Genomic DNA, 23840 nt, shown 5'->3' with positions numbered 1-23840 from the left:
GCATTCTCCCAAACTCCTCTGAAGGAGCATCCTTTGTTCCATTGTCTTTCATCAAGGAAACCTTTCCTCTCAGTAGAGGTGGAGGTGAGCCTTAGTGATTATTAAGAGAATCAGGAATACAGGTTGGAATTGGGAAAGCATGGTTCCTACCTATTTAGAGTATGGAAATGAACTAGAGGGAGGGGCTAGTTCTTTCAGGGCTGTGAATTCTCTTCTTTTTGGATAAGGAAGTCTCATCTATTAATCACAATCTGCTCTGATTAACCTGCCTGAGTATTAAAAACCTTTTGGGCATCTACAAGAGACATTTTATAGGAAATTGGTTCTTACCAGTAGATATCAGTTTCCAGAGGGATATCTGTTTAACAGTTAACAAACAAAAAATGCCCATTCTGTGGCAGGCACTGCATTAAATAAGCTGCTATAAATTTTTTCTTGTAAAAATGTTGGGCTACATCAGTACAAAGCCATCTGGTTGACTAAATTAGTACCAGTCTAGCAGGGTGAAAAGAGCATTGAACTTAGAGTCAGTAAAACCAAATGAGTTTGAATCTCACCTCATTAGTTTGCCAGATATATTCACTTGGCAATTATCAAATTAGGGAGGAGATGAGATATTTGCAAGTCTCTGAAATTCTAAAAGTTCCAGATAGATAAATGCTAGCTATAATTAACCTTTTAATATTAAAAATAACATTTTAATCTCAAGGTTAAAGGTGGCTCAGTGGATAGAGTCAGAAGACATCTTCCTGAATTCAAACTTGGCCTCTTACTCGCTATGTGACCCTGGGCAAGTCACTTAATTCTTTTTACTTCAGTTTCTTCAACTGTGAAATCATCTGGAGAAGGAAATGACAACCACCCCAGTATTTCTGGCAAGAAAACCTGAAAAAAGGGGTCATAAAAGTTGGACACAGCATAAAAGTTGAACAGCAATAACAACAAGTTTAATTTCTTTGGTCCTTAAGTTTCCTCATCAGTAAAATGAGAATATTGAATTTGTTAAACTCTAAGGTCATCTGTCTCTAAACTTATGATCCTGTAGCCTACTGCCAATTCTGGGGACTTCTGCCAGTAAATGAGACTTGTTGATATTGGAATTCACTGAGAGGTATAATCCCCAAGGGAAGCTGATTTCTTTTGTAGTAAATGACACACCCATTGCATGAACCTTGGAAAATCATAATTGCATCATGTCAACCTTAGAAAAAAATTTTGGAATAAAAATCCCTCTCTCTGAGAAATTAAAGGAAGTTGATTCAAATAGTTGCATGGACCTTGCTCATATTCAGTTCTGGTTGTATGGTTCAATCAAAACCTGTCATTCAGGGCCTTCCACAATTTAATTTCATTATTTCTTCTCTATCTTATTTCCCATTATTCAGATGTTGCCAATGCAACTTTTGCTCTAACCTGATGTTTTACCTCCAGGATCTCTACTTTTTACCTAGTCTTAAGAGAATGCGAATAGCAATTGTGTCTGTTTTGGTCAAAAATCCTGAGAGTCTTCCCCTTCTGAATTTTTTTTATCAGACTAGTAAAAAATGGTTTTCTCTTACTTCATTTCTTCTCTAGCCTTAATCACTGAATGGACCTCAGTCAAACTGAACCTGTTAAAGACTTTAGCATAAAAAGCCAAGATTTCCCACCGCATCCAGATCCATGTCCAGTCATCTTTTTTTTTTTTTTTAAATTTATGATATGTGATTCAAGGTTTTATTGTATAATATCCATTTCTAGGAATTACTTTCTAACAATGAAAATATTCTGCTAAATGATGGTTACCAATACAAATCTCAACAACAAATAAGGTTTTTTTTCCTTTTTTTTATGTCCAGTCATCTTGATCTAGATCTTGCCACTGGGCCCAGATGGCTCTGGAGGGGAAAGTGAGGCAGGTGACCTTTGCACAGCCCTCCCTGCAAATCATAGTATCATCTTCCTGAAGTCTTGGTCCTGTTCAAGAACAAAGAACCAATAATAACAACAGTTATCAGAGCCTAAGTGGCTTGGTTCAAACCCACCCGTACAGAAGCGAGAGTAAAAACTAGCAAATACAGCCTCTGAGCCTAGAGCCGGAATACCTGAAATAAACCGGAAGCAGTAACTCTGGCTTGTTTCCTTCTAGGGTTGAAGTGCCGATATCCACACCTTCCAACTCGGCTGTCTCCTCAGCCTCAAGCTGAGCCACCAGCTCCAGGTCGCTCGCGGAAGAAAGCTCATCCTTGATGTGGCTCCAGTCGTACTGATGTCTCAGGAAATTCTGCCACTTGCTGGAGGAGCCCGCGGCCAGCGGGACTCTCTTGTTCTGGATCCATCGAGCTGTGCGCTTGCTCAGCTTTTTGAGCACGATGTTCTCCCATCCTCTGGTCTCTTTCTCGGTTGGTTTAAGCCACTGCTCTCTTTGGTCCGCTTGCCAGTCGGTGGTGGGCAGCACAGTTGTCGAGTGGGACTCCATAATCTCCGTCGCGAGACAGGAGAAAGATCGAGCCAGAGCGTCCCCGGGTGAGCTTCCTTTCCGAGACTGTTTCGGTTTGTATTTCTTTGGGGCCTTAATCTCTTTGGTTATTGGTTGGAGGGCCGGTAAGGATGGCAGGTCCATTAGAGACGGAGAATACTGCGGGCTGAACTTGGGAGCCTTCCGAGCTTGGAACTCCGTGCCCTTAGAGATGATGTTTTCCGTGCTGTAGATATGGTCAAAGTTATACTGGCTGTAGGGCAAGCTGGGCAGCCCCCACTGCTCCAGCACTTCTTTGGAGAATGAGAAGTCTGCAGACGCCTGCTTAAGGTACTGCTTCTTCAGGCGGGCACAGTGCCGGGAGTTGCCGGCGGAAACAGACGGAATACCCGAGAACGAGCCATGCTTGTTCCCTGACTTCAAATGGTAAAATGCCGGGCTATGTCCTAGTCGATTAAAGGTTTGCTTGTCCGGGGAATTGGTGGCAGCGGAATCGGGGATTTGCATGTTGTTCCGGAGCAAATACTTCTGAAAGCACCCCCGGGTCAGGTCTAAGGGGCCAGGGCTGGATCAGAGACACCAAGGAACCTGCAAGGAACAAAGCACACAGCTGGAATAAATTATCCCGTGACGGCAATGAAGACAGCACAGAACACTCTAGAACTCTGACCCATGCCCTGGACCATCGTGATAGAAGCAAACAGTGAGCATCCTTCCCTCCTCTCAACAGAGAAGTGGGGTGATGGGTGTGACACTCAGCACCGTTTGTCAGACTTGGTCAAGTTTTAGATTTTTAAAATTGTTATTTAGTTGTGTCTGACTCTTTGTGACTCCGAGGACCACGGACCACTAATGATGTCCATGGGTTTTTCTTGGCAAAGATGACTGGATGGTTGGATACTTTCTAGCTAGGTGATGCTGGGAAAGGCCTATAACTTCTGCTTACCTCCAGCTCCTCAACTCTAAAATGGGAATAATAGTCCTATCTTTCAGGATTATTGTTAAAAATAAATTAGGTAATATTTGTGAATGTTTTGTAAACTTTTAACATGTTAGCTATTGTTAAGTTATGTTATTATAAAATTATGTGTCAAGCAAAAGATTAAATGACTGAGGAAACAAAGGTTTGAGCTTCAGGGCTTATTGATTTATTAAACAATGCATGTTAATTGCCTAATAATTCTAGACCAAGCCTTCTCAGCTTTGGCATTGGATCATGGCATTGTGTGTGTGTGGGGAGAATAGATTTTATCAAAAGACAACAATAACAAAATACAAAATAGGTTGTATTATTAGGTAATCAATTTCTAATTGGAGGAAAGATTAGAGGCTTTTCAAGTTGGGAAGAGGAGAGCAAACAAGTTCAGGTTCTGGAAATCAGAAAGAGTTATCCTAATTCCCTGAAGTGCCTTAATTAAATCAAAGATGGAAGGAAACGGAAACTGAATGACCAATACAGGGCCAGTTTTCAGATAAGACATATGAGCTGCTCGAAATGTGTAACTGTGAGAAAATTTTTCTTATCAGTCTTTGGATCTGAGTTTGCAGTTTGGCATAATCTAGGTCCTTAGTTAAGCATCTTTAGGCAACAGGTAGAGATGGTTCAGCTTTCCAACTACTCAGGGGTAAGTTCAAACAATGCTATAAAGTTTTCTCACAAATCCCATAATTGTGTATTTGTTCACTGTTGGAATCCTTACAAAGTGCTAATTTAGTATGGTATTTAGCAAATCCTCCAGCTCACTAATGTATTTAAGTACTCATTGGAGTTCACACGTTTGGGAGATTTCAGGGTTTGGTATGAGATATTAGATCCATAAATAAATAAAAAGGGAACTGAGCTTGATTCAGAATTGAGTCACAAGATATATATGTCAGTATGGTTCACTTAATTCTGACAATCCTGTCATGTATTATATGATATTATAATATAAGATATATATATATTATATTGTCACAATTTAACACTATAATGTATTGTATTATAGAAGGTATTATATTACATATTATACAAATACTTAGCTCAGTGCGTGGCACACACTAGGTGCTATATAATAGCTAAGTGCTAGTTGTTATTATTTTTATTATTGATAAATTCCTTTGTAGAAGTGGGGACCCACAGGTGTGGAATATTGCATATAACATCAGATTATTTTGATGAGGCATTTTGTTTTGTTGAGTAATATTTTTTCTTCCTCTTTTTAAAAGAAATATTTGTTTTAAGGGATGGTTTTCTGGGAACAGGAAAGGGAAGGCGTACAAAGTCAATATAAAGACAAAAGATATCAATAAAATCTATCAACAAATGTGTAATTTAAATAACTTGATGGAGAAGTGGCAGAGCCAAGATGGCAGAATAAAGGCAGGAACTCACCCAGCCTCTTCCCCAAACTGCTCCAAATTCCTTTAAATAATGATTCTAAACAAATTTTAGCATCAGAACACCCAAAAGATGGAGCAGAAAATTTTCCAGCTGAAGATAATTTAGAAGCTTAGCAGCAAAGGTCCATAGAACCAGGGTAGGAGTCCAACGTGCAATTCTAATGCAATTCCTGGCCCTGGCCCTGGGCCAGCCCCACCTCTGAGTCAGCAGTAGTCCTGAGGGGCTTCTAGACCTCTCTGCCTAGGGACCCCAGGGAGGACTCTTAAGGTTAGTGGAGAGGGTCTGCGGTAACGGTAACGAGGCAGGAGTCTGACCCCCAGGGTGAGCCAATTTAGCCCCTGCCCCAACCCCAGGACCCCAGCATCAACAAGGCAGGATTCTGTTGCTTTAGCACATTAGAACTTACACAGCTTTAATGGGGCGGGGACACTCCTTACAATTCCAGGACAGAAAAGGTCGCTTGTAGTTTGGTTCTTAGAAGGATCTCTGAAAACAGCTGCACAGAACTTGAAGCTTGGGATAGTACACCCTCCACCCTGGAAACAGAGCTTTACTTTCACAAAGAATTAAAAGCTGAGTAATAGGCTAGGAAAATGAGCAGACAACAGAAAAAGTTTCTGACCATTGAAAGTTATTATGGTGGTCAAAACACTCAGAGGATGATAACCAGGTCAAAGCTTCTACATCCAAATCCTCCAAAAAAAATAAAATAAATAAGTAAATAAAAAAGAATTGATCTCAGGCCATGGAATAGCTCAAAAGGGATTTTGAAAAGCAAGGAAGAGAGATAAAGGAAAAAGACATGAGAGTAATGCAAAAAGAAATACAAAAAGCTAATGAGGAGAGGGATGTCTTAAAAAGTAAAATTGGCCAATTGGGAAAGGAAGTACAAAAGCTGACTGAAGAAAATAATTCTTTAAAAAGTAGAATTGAGCAAATGGAAGTTAATGATTATGAGGAAGCAAGATACAATAAAGGAAAAAAAAAAAAAGGAAGAAGAAGAAATAGAAAAAAATGTGAACTATCTCATTGGAAAAACAATTGACCTGGGAAATAGGTCCAGGAGAGAGAATTTAAAAATTATTGTTCAATTAAAAATGATGATCAGAAAAAGAGCCTGGCCATGATCTTTCAAGAAATTATAAAGGACAGATGATCTGAGGGTAAAAGAAAATTGAAAAAATCCATTGATCATCTCCTGAAAGAGATCCCAAAATGAGAACTCCCAGAAATATTATAGCCAAATTCTAGAACACTCAGGTGAAGGAGAAAATATTGCAAACATCAGAAAGAAATAATTCAAGTACAGTGGAGCCACAGTCAGGATAATATAAGATTTAGCAGCTGCTACATTAAGGATTGTGGGGCTTGAAATATGATATTCAGAGCAATGGAATTAGGATCACAACCAAGAATCACCTATCCAGGAAAATTGAGTATAATTCTTCAGAGAAAAAGGTGGCTATTCAATGAAATAGAAAATTTTCAAGCATTCATGATGAAAAGACCAGAACTGAAAGGAAAATTTGATTTCTAAATACAAGACTGTGAAGAAGCATAAAGAAGTAATCAGGAAAGGGACGAAATAAATAAGGTTTACCTATTCTCATTCCTACATGGGAAGATAATACTTATAACTCATTAGAACTTTGTCATTATTATGACAATTAGAAGGAGTGTATATATAAAGATCACAGGTGTGAGTTGAATATGAAATAACAATATTGTTTTTTAAAATGATGAAATTAAGGGGTGAAAGAGGAAGAATGTACTGGGAGAAAGGGAAAGGGAGAAGTGGAATGGTGCAAATTATCTGCCATTAAAAAAAAGAGTCAAGAAAAAGCTTTTAGAGTTGAGGGAAAGAGAAGGAGAGGGTGAGTGAGTGAATCTTACTCTCACAAGAGCTGGCTCAAAAAATATATAATATAGGTACAGAAATCTATCTTACAGTACAGGAAAATAGGAAGGAAATGGGATATAGAAATGGGGAGGAGGATGATAAAAGAGAAGGCATATTGGGGGAGGGAGTGGTCAGTACCAAAACATTTTTGAGGGGCAGGGTGAAAGGGAAAAGAAAGAATAAATGGGGAGAAATACAGGTAGCAATAGTAATTGTAAAAAGAATTGAAGCAAGTTTCTCTGATAAGGCTTCATTTCTCCAACAGAGGGAACTGAGTGAAATTTATAAAAAAGAAGAGCTGTGTCCCAGTTGATAAATGATCCAAATATATGATCTATGCCCAAGGGCTATAAATTCATGCATATCCTTTGACTTAACAACACCACTACTAGACATGAATAACAAAAGAGATTTTTTTAAAAAGGAAAATGATTTATATGTACAAAAAATTCATAACAGTTCTTTCTTCAGGGCAAAAAAAAAATTGGAATGTTCATCAATTGGGGAATGGCTCAATAAACTGTTATGTGTTTGTGATGGAATATTATTTTCTATGGGAAATGATGAGCAGGAAATGATGCTTTCAGAGAAAAGAAAACTTGGAAAGTCTTCCATGAATTCAAACAAAATGAAATGTACCGCATACAAAGTAATAGAAATGTCCTGGGATGACCAGCTGTAAATGACTTATTCTTAATAGTACAACATCTGTGATTATTCTGAAGGACTTAATGTTGAAAAATCTCATCGATAACTAGAGAAGGAAGTGATTTTGTCTGAATACAGAGTGAAGTGTTCTTTTTTTCTTTCTCTTTTTTGTTTAAACTTAACTTTTCTTGAGGGTTTTAATCTTCATTAGGGTAGGAAGTCTGTTTTTTTATGGAAATCTGAGATTTATGGAGATCTGACTTTTATGGAAATGTTTTGCATAACTTCAATGTGATTTCTTAATTGTAGATGGGGATAAGAGAGAGAACCTAGAAATCAAAAATTTTAAAAACAAATGTAAAAAAATGTTTTGGATATAACTGGAGAAAATATTAAATAAATAATATGTGAAAAACAAAAAAATTTTTGGTGGAGCTCCTCATCCTACTCACTATACCCCTTTCTATCCTGAACAACAATGGCAGACTCAAATACTCCTTTTTATTATGTCATTCACATGTGCACACACAAACATACATATAACAGGGCTGGGGGAAAATGCTGTTGCATGGAGAATAAATTTCAAACCTTTATTATAAAGATTTTATATTTCTCATATAACAACTAAATCATTCACCAAAAAATACAATGATAATGTAAAACATTCTCCAAAATTAAATTTTACTTACTCTTTAAGTTCTCACTGATTTAAACAAGTTTCTTATTTGAGTTGGCCAAGAGAAGAGTTAATAAATAATAGTTAATAGGTACCAGGTAAATTCAAAACTACAAACCGATTTTTTTCTTCTCTCAGGAACTGATACTACTTTCAAACAAGCTTCAGTTTCCTTTTTTTCTCTTAGTCAGTAATGTAACTTTCCTCCCTTGCACTAAAACAATAAATCTGTTCAGGAAAAGGAGTGATAAAAGGTCTAAGTGCTACTGTCTTCATTTAATTTTTACAAATTTTTTTCTTTTTTTTTCTTTTTCCAAATTCTATGGAATGATATTCCAAAACTCACTAAGATAAGCATTCAAACCACAATGTGGAAATTCTCAGCAGAGAACCTATATTTCTGTCACAAATTTAGTTTCTAATTGATTTATAATACCATTGGTTTCTGCAGACTGAGAACAAAGATTCCCTTCTCTCTTATCTGTATTTTCTGTTGCAGCTTAAACCGGGGTTAGAAATTCAGAGAAGAGAGCTTTCTGCAGAAAGTTTTCACTCTTTCCATCCTTTTTTCTTTAACTGATTAGTCCCTGGGAAAAAGTTTACTATATCAAGATAAATGCAGTCCCACATGACTTGACTTGAGGTTGGTAGTCTGGACAGGAACCAGCCTCTAACCTGTGGATGGCTGGGATTGAACAAAGCAGGTTACAGACAGAAGTCAGGGTGCAAACTCTTTATAGCCAGCTTGCCCTCAGCCCCTTATTTTTCAGAAATAGCCCCACAAACATTGCAGGAGATGCTAAGACAATATTTTATGAGAATATTGAGAACAGAGTTTTTCTTTAACTATAGAATTGTCTTTGTGGTATCTAACATCAAAAAAGAAAGCTTTGGATTCTAGCTTGTCTTTTTTCTACCCAAACCTCAGAGGAAATGCTTAAGCTTTGACAGAATTATTATAGTATAAAATCAAATATAAAATACAGGATTAAAGATTAATTTCCTCAAGGCCAAAATAAACTATCAGTTGAATCTCTCACAGCTTTAGACCAAATTTCATAGAACTTAACTTTCTTTTTTATTTATTTATTTATTTATCTATCTATCTATCTATCTATTTATTTATTATTTTATGATAACTTTTTATTGACAGAACCCATGCCAGGGTAATTTTTTTTACAACATTATCCCTTGCACTCGGTTCTGTTCCGATTTTTCCCCTCGCTCCCTCTACCCCCTCCCCTAGATGGCAAGCAGTCCTATACATGTTAAATATGTTGCAGTATATCCTAGATACAATATATGTGTGCAGAAACGAACAGTTCTCTTGTTGCACAAGGAGAATTGGATTCAGAAGGTAAAAATAACCTGGGAAGAAAAACAAAAATGCAAATAGTTTACATTCATTTCCCAGTGTTCTTTCTTTGGGTGTAGCTGCTTCTGTCCATCATTTATCCATTGAAACTGAGTTAGGTCTCTTTGTCAAAGAAATCCACTTCCATCAGAATACATCCTCATACAATATCGTTGTCGAAGTGTATAATGATCTCCTGGTTCTGCTCATTTCACTTAGCATCAGTTCATGTAAGTCTCTCCACGCCTCTCTGTATTCATCCTGCTGGTCATTTCTTACAGAACAATAATATTCCATAACATTCATATACCACAATTTACCCAGCCATTCTCCAATTGATGTGCATCCATTCAATTTCCAATTTCTAGCCACTACAAACAGGGCTGCCACAAACATTTTGGCACATACAGGTCCCTTTCCCTTTTTTAGTATTTCTTTATGATATAAGCCCAGAAGTAACACTGCTGGATCAAAGGGTATGCACAGTTTGATAACTTTTTGGGCATAATTCCAGATTGCTCTCCAGAATGGTTGGATTCATTCACAACTCCACCAATAATGCATCATTGTCCCAGTTTTCCCGCATCCCCTCCAACATTCATCATTATTTTTTCCTGTCATTTTAGCCAATCTGACAGGTGTGTAGTGGTATCTCAGAGTTGTCTTAATTTGCATTTCTCTGATCAATAGTGATTTGGAACACTCTTTCATATGAGTGGTAATAGTTTCAATTTCATCATCTGAAAACTGTCTGTTCATATCCTTTGACCATTTATCAATTGGAGAATGGCTTGATTTCTTATAAATTTGAGTCAATTCTCTATATATTTTGGAAATGAGGCCTTTATCAGAACCTTTAACTGTGAGGATGTTTTCCCAGTTTGTTGCTTCCCTTCTAATCTTGTTTGCATTAGTTTTGTTTGTACAAAGGCTTTTTAATTTGATATAATCAAAATTTTCTATTTTGTGTTCAATAATGGTCTCTAGTTCATCTTTGGCCACAAATTTCTTTCTCCTCCACAAGTCTGAGAGATAAATTATCCTATGATCCTCTAATTTATTTATAATCTCGGTCTTTATGCCTAGATCAAGGACCCATTTTGATCTTATCTTGGTATAAGGTGTTAAGTGTGGGTCCATGCCTAATTTCTGCTATACTAATTTCCAGTTATCCCAGCAGTTTTTATCAAATAATGAATTCTTATCCCAAAAGTTAGGATCTTTGGGTTTGTCAAACACTAGATTGCTATAGTTGACTATTCTGTCTTGTGAACCTAACCTATTCCACTGATCAACTAATCTATTTCTTAGCCAATACCAAATGGTTTTGGTGACTGCTGCTTTATAATATAATTTTAGATCAGGTACAGCTAGGCCACCTTCATTTGGTTTTTTTTTTTTTTTTTCATTAATTCCCTTGAGATTCTCGACTTTTTATTGTTCCATATGAATTTTGTTGTTATTTTTTCTAGATCATTGAAATATTTTCTTGGAAATCTGATTGGTATAGCACTAAATAAATAGATTAGTTTAGGTAGTATTATCATCTTTATTATATTTGCTCGGCCTATCCAAGAGCACTTAATATTTTTCCAATTATTTAAGTCTGACTTTGTTTGTGTGGAAAGTTTTTTGTAATTTTGCTCATATAATTTCTGACTTTCCTTTGGTAGATAGATTCCCAAATATTTTATGCTGTCGACAGTTATTTTGAATGGAATTTCTCGTTGTATCTCTTGCTGTTGGATTTTGTTAGTGATGTATAAAAATACTGAGGATTTATGGGGATTTATTTTGTATCCTGCTACTTTGCTAAAGTTATGAATTATTCCTAATAGCTTTTTAGTAGAATCTCTGGGTTTCTCTAGGTATACCATCATATCATCTGCAAAGAGTGATAGTTTGGTTTCCTCATTGCCTACTCTAATTCCTTTAATCTCTTTCTCGACTCTTATTGCAGAGGCTAGTATTTCCAATACAATATTGAATAATAATGGTGATAGTGGGCAATCTTGCTTCACTCCAGATCTTACTGGGAAAGGTTCCAGTTTTTCCCCATTGCATATAATGCTTACTGGTGGTTTTAAATATATGCTCCTGACTATTTTAAGGAAAATAACTTAACTTTCTAAGTCATTCTCAGATTCATGGGGAGATTCCCCCAGGACTCAAATTATAAGAAATTTCTTCAGGGAGAAATGATATAATATACTACTACTAGCATCCAGGGAATAAGGGTTGCTTCTCTATCCCTTCATGGTTATTAATTGTCAAGATTAAATTGAGACAAACTAAGGAAATAAAGTCCAAGTAGTGTGATTTATTGGTAAGGCTTGCAGTCTTGCAGTATAAAACAAAACTTCCTCAGTAGGCACAAGGATCCTGAAGAGAGATTTACCAAGTTTTTTTTTTTTTTTTTTTTTAATTTTCTTTCTTTTTTTTTTTTTTTAAATTTTCTTTCTTTCTTTTTTTTTTTTTTTTAGTAAAAAACAATTTTTTTTTTAGATTTAGGGAACCTTCCCCGCACCTCCCCCCACCTCCGCCCCTCCCCACCAGAGTTTGAGGACTCTAATTGATTGTGTTCATTCGCATTGTACAGTTAGTGGTACAATAATAAGTGACTTCTTTAAAATTAGATAACTTACAAGAAAACTAATGTAACTCAGGAAAACAAGACAATGTCAGTGGCTGTACAAAATGTCAGCAAGGATATAAAATGGAATTATTTTAGTTTTCTCACTTGCTACGGGAACTTTACTTCTCTGAAACAAAGGGAACTTATCTGTAAAAAGCAAGTATTGGACTAGGTCAGTGGCTTGATAGAAACCCACAGATCTGGGAGGATTCTGGGAAGATAAAAGAATAGATTGGTAAATTTCAAGCTCTCTAGATGTTCCCCACAAATAGAACAAATTTGTGCCTTAGGACAAACATAGACTGGTGAAAGATCAAGAAAACTTGGGGCAGAACCGTGTCCTCCAGATACAATCTGAGATCTAAAGAAAGACCTTTCAAGCTGGGGATTAACCTGTGTGAAGTGCAAAAACCTCCTGGCTAGCTCCACAGAAACACTAAGTGGGGAGCTCTCTGCTAGTTGGTTTGGCAGAAGTCTCAGCAGGAACCACAAAACCTTTCACCTCCTGGACTGTTTGATGAGTTAGGGATCTGAGTCTGGGAGGACTGAGTGAACCTCAGCTGATTAGTAATACCAGGCCCAAATGTGCTGCAGAGACTCCGTCCTGGGCCAGAAGGAATCAGCACACCCCTGAGTGCTGGGCCAGAGGAAAGGGATTGCAGCTGGCTGCAAGCACTTGCCGGAGAGCAGAACTCTTGGTTTGAGGTTCCAGGTCAGAGTTCAAGTGAAGTTAGAGGCACCATACCCCCATCCCAGGATTAAAGTGCTTATATATTATAATATCTCTTACTGAAAATAATAAGGGGCAGCTAGATGGCGCAGTGGATAGAGTACCAGCTCTGAAGTCAAGAGGACCTGAGTTCAAATCGGGCTTCAGACACTTAACACTTCCTGGCTATGTGACCCTGGGCAAGTCACTTAATCCCAATTGCCTCAGAAAAAAGAAAAAAAAAAATGAAAAGAACTCTACCATAGAAACTTACTATGAGTAAAAAGAGCTTCTTCTACCTCAAAGAGTAACATAAAATGGCTTCCTTCCCAGAGAGAACTTAAAAAACTCAAAAAAGAATTTAAAAACTGAATGAGAAATAGAGAAAAAAAAATTTTAATCCAAGAAAAATATGATTATAAAAAAAGTTAGCCAACTAGAAAAAAAGATACAGTCTCAAAGAAAATAACTCTTTGAAAATTAGAATTGGGCAAGGGGAAGCCAATAAAGCTATGAGAGACCAAGAAATAACAAAACATTATTAAGAATAAGAAAATAGAACAAAATGTGAAGCATCTTATAAGAAAAATGACAGATCTGAAAAAGAGATAAAGAAAATAAGAATTGGACTGAGAAAGTTGTGATCAAAAAGAGACAAAATAATGACAAATAATACAAGAAATAATCCAGGAAAATTGTCTTGGTATGATAGAAGATAGAAATAGAAAAAATCCACCAATCACCACCTCAAAGATATTCTTTGTGAAAAACACATAGGAATATTATTGCCAAATTTTGAAACCCACAGATCAATGAGAAAGTTTTGCAAGATCTAAGGAAAAAAAAATTCAAATATGCTGGAGCTACAATTAGAATTTTACAGGACCAATCAATAGCCACAATAAAAGATCACAAATCTTGGAATCATATCTACCAATAATCAAAAGAACTAAGCCTGTGGCTGTTGGAATCCTTACTAACTGCTAAGTAATTAGAGTTGATCTAATCTTACAAGAAGATGTTTTGGGCAGAACCTGAAACAAGGTACTAAGTAGAACTACCCATAATCCCTCTCTCTGGAAGGAGCATAAATAGGCCAATGGGCCAGTCGAAGAGGCTGGGGGGAGAGGAAGACGCTACAAGTCGAGATTTCACCGGAATGACATGAAGACTGGAGCTGGCTGGAGGCTGAAGAAAAGCAGAGGCAGAGGCTGAAGGACCAGACCTTTGGATTTAAAGACATTTGGAGAGAGCTCTTGGAACCAAGCAGAGAGATAGGCCTCTAAGCTAACCGGGCTATATTGGGATAATAAAAGATCTGAACTTTTATCACCTGGCTGCGTTTTGAGAAGAAAAAGCTCACAACATTTTGGCGCCCTGAACGTGGGACAAACAGACCCCCTCAGTGGATTTCAGTGGAAAAGCTCCGATCCTGATTCAAGTGGAAAAGCTCCGATCCTGATTCAAGTGGAAAAGCTCCGATCCTGATTCAAGTGGAAAAGCCTCTGATCCTGATCCAGTGGAAAAGACTCTTCAACCCAGAAATTAGAGTGAGTACAACAAAGAAATTTTGTTAAAAGAGTTAAAGTAGAATTTCATCTAAGATGGGACAGATATTTAGAAAACAGCCTGTTTCTGTTCAAGGAAAATGTTTAGAGAGCATTGTCAAAATTATGGAAAGCCAAGGTTTAATTATAAGTTTACAGCAAATCACTGAACTTTTACAAACTGTAAAGGACATATGTCCTTGTTTCTCTCTTGATAAGGAATTAGATCTAAATGAATGGAAATTGGTTGGAGAGGATCTTTGTCAATTCTATGATAAAAATGGGCCTAACTCAATAATTAATACATATAATGTAATACAATTGGCTATAAGAAGTTATTTAAGTGATAGAATGATGAAAAGGAAAGTACAGGAGGAAGAAGTGCCAACTTTACTAGGTGAAAAGGAGGATGAATCAGATGAGAATGGAGTTAATTACAATTCTGAGTATGATACTTCACAGCAGGAGGAATTAGGTGATTCCACATCTCATGACCCTCCCCCCGCAATTAACCCTTCATGGGTGGAACAAGGGGGAGGGAGAGAGGCAGAAACACAGTCAGCTTCTCCTGTAAAGCAGAATTTGACAAGATTAGAAAAAGCATTAATTAAAGCAAAAAATGAAGGAGAAGATATATCTGATTTTATAAATATATATCCTGTGATTGAAAAGATTGACTCTTCAGGTCAAAAAGAGAGAAAATACACTCCTTTTAATTTGGAAAAAATTAAAGATTTGAAAAAGGGTTGCACTCTTTATGGGGCTACATCATCTTATGTGAAGATGTTACTGGATAATTTGTCTTATGAAATCCTAACCCCGAATGACTGGAAATCCATCACTAAAACATGTCTTGAACCGGGACAAAATTTATTGTGGCTTTCAGAGTTTCATGAATTATGTAGGATTCAAGCCCAACGCAATAGGCAAACAGGAGCTATTGTACAAGTTGCTTTTGACCAACTAACTGGAGAAGGTCAGTATGCAGAGAGTTCAGAACAGATTTATTATCCCATAACAGTGTATGAGCAAATTTCTAAGGCTGCAATAAAAGCTTGGAATTCTCTCCCTGGACAGAAAGATGGAAATAATGTTTTCACAGAAATAGAGCAAGGTCCCAATGAACCTTTTGCAGATTTTGTGGGACGTTTACAAACAGCTGTAATAAGAACAATTGGAGACAATGCAGCAACAGATCAATCAAAGGACAGGTGGGGCATGATAGCAGCTGAGGTTACACCCAGAGAGACTTTAGAAATTCAGGACTCTGATGTCATCAACCAACAGAAAAGCAATCAGGATTACAGTTGGGAAGAAAACAGGCTTTTTAAGACAACAAGACAATATCCAATGCAAACAACTCCAATGTAATTACCAGATGATGAGGAGAAATCCCAAACTTGGTAAATAGAAGAGAATTAAATAGGTTAATTGCTTGGGGAAGAGGATCTGCTTATATTTTCACAGGTGGAAAAGGCTAACAATGAGACTGTCAAAAGAACTTTAAAATCTTCAGCTTTCAGTTCCTGAAAAACCAGCAAGAATCACTGGATTCCCTGAGATGAAAAATTGTTGATGAGACCTTTTGCAGTACTTCAGAGCTTACAGGAATTATTAGATTCCTGGCACATGAACTAATGGACAATGGAATCCTATTGGACTGTTTCTAGGACTTATGGACATGTGTAAATTTTCAAGTCGATTTATGTTGTTACATTACTACTAGCCTGTGTTATATTGCTATGTGCTTATGTAAATTATGTATAATGCCTCCCATATTGATGGATTTATGTGTATCCCCTCAGAAACCCCCTATGTTTTAAAACAAAAGAAAGGGGGAGATGTTGGAATCCTTACTAACTGCTAAGTAATTAGAGTTGATCTAATCTTACAAGAAGATGTTTTGGGCAGAACCTGAAACAAGGTACTAAGTAGAACTACCCATAATCCCTCTCTCTGGAAGGAGCATAAATAGGCCAATGGGCCAGTCGAAGAGGCTGGGGGGAGAGGAAGACGCTACAAGTCGAGATTTCACCGGAATGACATGAAGACTGGAGCTGGCTGGAGGCTGAAGAAAAGCAGAGGCAGAGGCTGAAGGATCAGACCTTTGGATTTAAAGACATTTGGAGAGAGCTCTTGGAACCAAGCAGAGAGATAGGCCTCTAAGCTAACCGGGCTATATTGGGATAATAAAAGACCTGGCTGCGTTTTGAGAAGAAAAAGCTCACAACATGTGGCCAATAATATCATATCCAGAAAAATTAAGTATAATAATGAATGGGAAAAAAAAAGAACATTTAATGAACTTGCAGATTTTCAGGACTTTCTGCCAACTAAACCCAAACACAAAGAACTCAACAATCGACAATTTTTTTTTATTTTACATGAGAAAGGCATAACATGTTTAAGATTGACATCAACAATACAATAGCTCAAAAAGATAGATTGAGGCAGAGTTAAGGTAAAAATACTAATCATGTCATACAAAGGAGGTGAAAGGGAAAAATAAACATAGAGGCATTAGAGGGGGAAGAAGAGCTTGTAATTCTGCCTATCCCTCCCCCTTATTTCTTTATAGATTTTGAAATGTGTTATACCCTTTATGACATATATGTAGTGTTGCCTACTGAACCCATTTCCAATGTGAATAGGTTTTCAGAAGTAGGAGCCCTCCTCCCTGCCTTTAATGCCTCTGAACCTCATTTGTATAATATGATTACTATTTTTATCTTAACTCTGCCTGTTTTTTTTTTTGAGCTACCTATTGTTGATTTGAACCTTAAACTTATAATATATATTTCCCATATAAAAATAACAAACAATTTGTCCATGTTTAAACAGTTTGTCCATGTTGATTTTTGATATTGATTCTTATATGTTAAATTTTCTGTTTTGGTTTGGTTGATAAAAGTCCTGAAAATCTGCAAGTTTGTTGAAGATCCATTTTTTCTCATTCAAAATTATAGATAATTTTTTTGGATATGATATTTTTGGCCACAGGCCTAGTGTTCTTGATTTTGGGCAGATATGATTCCAGGACCAGTGGTCGTTTATTATAACTGCTGATAAGTCTTATACAATTCTAATTGTAGCTCCAGTATATTTGAATTGTTTTTTTTTTCTTGTTTCTTGCAAAATTTTCTCCTTGATATGGAGGTTTTGAAATTTGGTAATAATATTCTTGTGTGTTTTCCTCAAAGGATCTTGGTGAGGTGGTAATTAGTGGATTGTTTTCTACTTCTGCTTTTTCCTCGTATTTTATCACTCCAAGACAATTTTCAAGAATTACTTCTTGCATTATTGTGTCAAGGTTCTCTTTTTGGTCACAACTTTCTGTTAATCCAATTATTCTTATTTTTCTCTTCTTGAGCTGTTCCCCAGATCTATCATTTTTTTAAAGATGTTTCACATTCTGTTATATTTTCTCATTCTTTATAATGTGTTTTGTTATTTCTTGGTCTCTTCTAGCTTCACTGGCTTCCTCTTGCCTAATTTTCAAAGAATCATTTTCCTCTTTGAGTTTCTATACCTCCTTTTCTAGTCGGTTGTAGAGGGAAGCTCTGGGTAAGGTATAAGACCCTTCAGCCCAGAGGGAACCTGCTAACAACGTCTGGTTCAACTCCCCATCTCTCCCAAAGGCTCTCTGCCTTCCTGAGAAGTCAGGGGGTGGTGACAACCTGTGTTGTGATTGAAGCAGAATGATGCCAGGTGGCAATCTACATACGATAGCAAGTTGTTTATGTGGTCCCACATGCTCAGTGTTGTTTTGGTTACTTAAGGATATGAGGATATAAAAAGGGGAAAGACCTTGTGATAAATGGACTCCTTATTTCCACCGTCCTCAGGAGTCCTACCTCATCACTTCTCCACTAAGATGGTATATTTTTAATCACCCCAGCATGGGGGCTCTAGAAAGCAGGACACAAGAGTTGGTTAACTTTTTTTTCTTTTTAAATAATCTTGTTTTTCTTGGATGGTTCTTATTTTAATTCTTTTTGTTTTTTTTCAGTTTCTCATTTGATTTTTAAATTCTTTTTTGAGTTCTTCTATAAATTCTCTCTGAGAAGGGATCCATTTCATGTTACTTTTTGGGGTAGAAACTTTTCTTTTCTTTTTTTTTTTTTTAATGAACATATCCTCCTTTGAAGATGAACCCTGGGTCTTCCCTATTTCCATAATACATTTCAATGGTAGGGTTCTTTCTTCTTTCCAAGTTCTGTTTTTTTTAAAATAAGAGATAGTAATATAAAGTACCTCTAATCCTGGAGTGGGATGTGGGGTAGGGTGGGAAGAGGGAGGGGAGGGGAGGGGAAGGAAATGGTGCCTCAAACTTCCCTTCAGCTCTCCCTTCCCTGACCAAGAACCTGTATGAGTCCAAGTTTTGTCTTTCAATTTTTTACTATCTAATTTTTATTCCTTGCTCTGAGTATTTCAAGTCAAATCCTGGAAATATTGACTCCTATCAGTTGATGTTAAAAAGTGAGAAAGGTTTTTTTCTTTTTCATTAAAAATGAAAAATGTTTTAAAAAAAGAAACCTTCTAATGTTATAGGAATGAAGAGTAGTATAGTATTTTAGATTTACCTTTTGAGTGACTTTTTCATAATGTCCTGGCAGAATCAATACTAACAATTAGTATTTTAAGGTTGCATTCGCTTCTCTGTTTCTGAAGCTGTTTACAGTTGTTTCCAAAGCAACTAGCAACTTATTTTGTGTTCTATCATCTTTGTCAGAATTTAAGGACTTAATCTGAGGACAAATCTGGCTTTATAGCAAGTCTCCCTTTAGAAACAAAGAAACAATACCCTTTTCTAAGCAGTTGTGTCTCATTTGCTGTGGTTTGATTTACTTGTTGAGTCCAAGTTTTGCCTTTCAATTTTTAATATTTAATTTCTATTCCTTGCTTCACTGAAAGTGAAAAATGTTTATAAAAAGAAACTTCCTTATGTTATGGGAATGAAGAGTAGTATAGTATTTTAGATTTACCTTTTGAGTGACTCTTTTTCACAATGTCCTGGCAGAATCAACACTAACAGAATTAGTATTTTAAGGTTGCAATAGCTTCCCTGTTTCTGAAGCTGTTTACAATTGTTTCCAAGCAACCAGCAATTTCTTTTGTGTTCTATCATCTTTATAAGAATTTAAGGACCTAATCTGAGGACAAATTTGGTTTTATAGCAAATATCCCTTTAGAAACAAAGAAACAACACCCTTTCCTAAGCAGTTATATCCCATTTGCTATGATTTGATTTACAGTTATATCTTTGACATCATGACTTTCCCCATCTTGGTTTCAATATGTCACAACTTGGCATAAAAAATTAAATAGAAATTTGGGGGGAGTTTTGTGGAAGAATAGCAGATGACAAAGTCTCTGACCTAATACTTAACCCAAATTTTACAATAATGTACTCTTAATACTCCATAAAGGAAGTGAACAACATATCAGACTTCTCTGGAACAAAGGGAAGGTCAAAAATTTTTATAAATATTTTCTAAATTTGGGTGGTGATAGTGATGGTGGTGGTGTGCCCCTAGGTACCTGCAATGTGCAAGGGATATCTGTATTTCCAGGTTTTCTGTACAAAATAGATTCCACTTTGTATGTATGATATGTATGATATCAATGATAATCATGTATGAACAAGGTTCGTTTGCCCTTAGGACCAGGAAGGCATTGAGCATCAAATCTACTATTGGACATAAAGGGAAGAGCCTCTGGCACCTCTCACTTTCCTTAGATTTGCCTCAGAAATAAATTTCTAGAGTTTGGTAGACCCAGGAAGTTAACAAGTATGTAGTTTACTCTGTTCTGGAATGCAGATGAGGTGGGTAATCTTGGCAAGAATAAAAAGGGGTCACATGCAGCTAGGGAGATGATAGATAAGGATTTCACAAAGTAGGTGCCATTAGAGCCAGGCCTTAAAGAATGGGAGTAGGAAAAGGACAGCTGGGAAGGGAAGGGAATTTATCCCAGGGACTACAAAAGTCAGAGGCATTAAATGAGCATGGAGATAAAAACTGATGAGAAAATCTTTCCATAAAGCTGAGGCAAAGTCAGACTGTAATTTTTCATTTTTCATTCCATTATATATTGGTAACAAATCCACAAGCACTGGGCCAGAAAAAAGACGTGTCTTTTTTTTCCAATGGTATTTTATTTTTCTAAATATATGTAAATATAGTTTTCAACATTCATTTTTGTAAAGACTGTGTTCTAAATTTTTCTCCTTCCCTCTCTTTCCTCTCCCCTCCCCAAGAAAGCAAGCAATCTGATATTGGTTAAATATGTGCAACTCTTTCAAACATATTTCCATATTTGTCATATTGTGCAAGAAAAAGCAGACTAAAAGGGCAAAAAAACACAAGAAAGGAAACAAACAAAATGTTGAAAATACTATGCTTTGATTTACTTTCAATCTCCATAGATCTCTCTCTGGATGCAAACGACATTTTCTATCCCATACCTGTTGGAAATCCCTTGAATCATATCATTGTTGAGAAGAGCCAAGTCCATCACAGTTGATCATCACATAATCTTCTTGTTACTGTGTACAATGTTCTCATGGTTCTGCATCAGTTCATGTAAGTCTTTCCAGACTTTTCTGAAATTGAGATACTTATCATCAGAAAAAATACTTGTGAGCACACCTATATACTCCAAAATGGGTTTGTAAGAGGAGAACTCAGGTTTCTCAGAGTTCAAAACCCCTCTCACCTTGGTTCATTCTGCATTCACTGCAAACCATGACTAACACTCTGCTCTCATTCCAGTGTGGAGTGATGGATAAAATGCCAAACTTGGATTCAGGAAAAGTGAGGTTCAGATCTGTTAATTGGACTGAACTAGTCTCTAACCACCTGTGGGTGTCTGGAACCAAACAGAACATACCAGAAATATGAGAGTTGGTTGAGGCCATTACAGGGAAAGTTGGATGAGTTGCTGCAGCGATCAGACTTTGTAATGGTGGCTCTTTCTCTGACACCCCAAATTCATAAATTGATTGGAAAAAGGAAACTAGTTCTAATGAAACCCACTGCTACTCTTATAAACATTGGCAGAGGTCAACTGGTTGACAAAGATGCTCTAGTTGAAGATCTTCAAACTGGGATAATTAAAACTGCAAGACTAGATGTGACTTACCCTGAATCCCTGCCCTTTGTTAAAGTTAAAGAATGTTATTTAAACACCTCACATTGGAAATACAACTCATAAGAGTTGATATCTTATGATGGAAAACACAGTTGAAAGTCTTCTGGTTATTCTCAGTGGTTTTCCTATTTCTTTTGCTTTATCTGGTATCGGAATTGCTACCCCTACTTTCTTTACGTTAGCTGAAACATAATAAATTCTGTTCCAGACTTTTACCTTTACTCTGTATATGTCTGTGTCAGATGTGTTTCTTATAAACAACATATTGTAGAATTCTGTTTTTAATCCACTCTGCTATTTGCTTCCATTTTATGGGAGAGTTCATCCCATTCACATTCAGTTATGATGACCAGCTCTGTATTTCCCTCCATCCTGTTTTCTTCCCTGTATATACTTTTGTTTTCTCTTTCCACCCTGTCCTCAGTTGTGTTTTTTTTTAACCTATGCCACTCATTACCTTACCTCCCTCCTTCTCTTACTAGTGTTTCTTTAACCCCTTCCATACACTACTTTCTCTTCTATCACCTTTCCCCCCCTTCTCTTACCTTTTCTCCTAATGTTTTTGCCCTCTTTTCTATCCTTTCCCTCCCTTTTCTTTCTTCTTTCTCCTCCTACTTCTTTACAGGGTTAGATAAATTTCTATATCCAACTAAATGATTAAGTTATTCCCTCTTAGAGTCCAAACTGATGAGCTCAAGCTTCAGATAATGCTCACCTCCTTCCCTTCTTTTGCTCGATTGCAATAGGTCTTTTGTACCTCTTCCTGTGAATTATCTGTCCCATTTTACCTCCTTTTTCCTTCTTTTCCAGTAGTGCCATTCCAGTTCCAGTTTCCAGTACAAAAACTTAATGTTTTTTTTACTTGATGTCATCACATCAGAGTCCATTCACAACCATACCCTCAGTCCATGTGATGCCCCACTCTGTCTGCCCCATGACAGATACAGTTCTCAAGAGTTACAGATACTATTTTCCTATCTAGGGATGAAAATAATTTACTATTTTACATATATATTTCCCCCTATTTACCTTTCTATGCTCTTTTTGAGACATGTGATTGAGTCCAGAATAAATTTTCTGTTTAATTCTTTTTTTTTCAATAGAAATGATTGAAAGTATCTTACTTCATTGAAGACATTACTGAAAGATGATGCTGAATCTCCCTGGATAATTAATTCTTTTTTTTTTTTTTTAAGGCAATTGGGGTTAAGTGACTTGCCCAGGGTCACACAGCTAGACAGTGTCTGAGATCAGATTTGAACTCAGGTCCTCCTGACTTCAGGGCTGATGCTCTATCCACTGCGCCACCTAGCTGCCCCTTGGATAATTAATTCTTGATTGTAACTCCAGGTCCTTTATCTTCTGGAATATGGTATTCCAGGTCTTCTGATCCTTTATTGTAGAAACTCTCAGATCCTGTGTAATCCTCATTGTTGCTCCTTGATATTTGAATTGTTTTCATTCAGTAGCTTTCATTACTTTTTCCTTGAGCTTGTAGTTTTGAGTTTCACAACATTGTTATTTGGGTTTTTCCCTGTGGGATCTCTTTCTAAAGGTGATCACTGGATTCTTTCAATTAGTATTCCCCCTAGAATAGTGGGGCAATTTTCCTTAATGATTTATTGTAGAATGCTATCCAGAATCTTTTTTTGTTTATGGCCTTCAGGTAGGCCAATAATTTTTTTTAAAATAACTTTTTATTGACAGAACCCATGCCAGGGTAATTTTTTATATTATCCCTTGCACTCACTTCTGTTCTGATTTTTCCCCTCCCTCCCTTCACCCCCTTCCCTAGATGGTAAGCAGTCTTATATATGTTAAATATGTTGCAGTATATCCTAGATCCAATATATGTATGCAGAACTGAACAGTTCTCTTGTTGCACAGGGAAAATTGGATTCAGAAGGTAAAAATAACCCGGGAAGAAAAACAAAAATGCAAATACTTTACATTCATTTCCCAATGTTCTTTCTTTGAGTGTAGCTGCTTCTGTCCATCATTGATCAATTGAAACTGAGTTAGGTCTTTTTGTCTTTGGATTTCCATCAGAATACATCTTCATACAATTTCATTGTTGAAGTATACAATGATCTCCTGGTTCTGCTCATTTCACTTAGCATAAGTTCATGTAAGTCTCTCCAAGCCTCTCTGTATTCATCCTGCTGGTCATTTCTTATAGAACAATAATATTCCATAATATTCATATACCACAATTTACCCAACCATTCTCCAATTAATGGGCATCCGTTCATTTTCCAGTTTCTAGCCACCACAAACAGGGCTGCCACAAACATTTTGGCATATACAGGTCCCTTTCCCTTCTTTATTAACTCTTTGGGCTTTTTTATAAGCCCAGTAGTAGCACTGCAGGATCAAAG

General features: G+C 36.7%; 2 protein-coding genes across 3 annotated transcripts in view; one reads left to right on the top strand and one right to left on the bottom strand.

Annotated features, from left to right (window-relative positions):
- Nucleotides 1–19378, bottom strand: part of HEATR4 (HEAT repeat containing 4) — a 102459-nt gene extending 83081 nt beyond the window's left edge. Inside the window, exons 1-2 of one of the 2 annotated variants that reach the window (XM_051977640.1) lie at nt 19296–19378; nt 2085–3046 (exon numbers count right to left, since the gene is read on the bottom strand). In XM_051977640.1, coding sequence (XP_051833600.1) covers nt 2085–2965 — 881 coding nt within the window. In that variant the 5' untranslated portion in view covers nt 2966–3046; nt 19296–19378. Of the gene's footprint in view, nt 1–2084; nt 3047–18893; nt 18985–19295 lie in introns of those variants that run through there. The other variant, XM_051977641.1, reaches the window with a different exon arrangement.
- The window catches only part of LOC127549525 (acyl-coenzyme A thioesterase 1-like), a 28540-nt gene continuing 18996 nt past the window's right edge, over nt 14297–23840 (top strand). The window contains exon 1 of the mRNA XM_051977643.1: nt 14297–14313. The gene's annotated coding sequence lies outside the window, so the exon portion shown is untranslated. The remainder of the gene's footprint in view (nt 14314–23840) is intronic.

This window comes from Antechinus flavipes, chromosome 2, assembly GCF_016432865.1.
Source record: "Antechinus flavipes isolate AdamAnt ecotype Samford, QLD, Australia chromosome 2, AdamAnt_v2, whole genome shotgun sequence".
In the NCBI taxonomy this organism is placed as follows: Eukaryota; Metazoa; Chordata; class Mammalia; order Dasyuromorphia; family Dasyuridae; genus Antechinus; species Antechinus flavipes.
The sequence above is the reverse complement of the archived record's forward strand: the minus strand, read 5'-3'. Positions and strand labels throughout refer to the sequence as shown.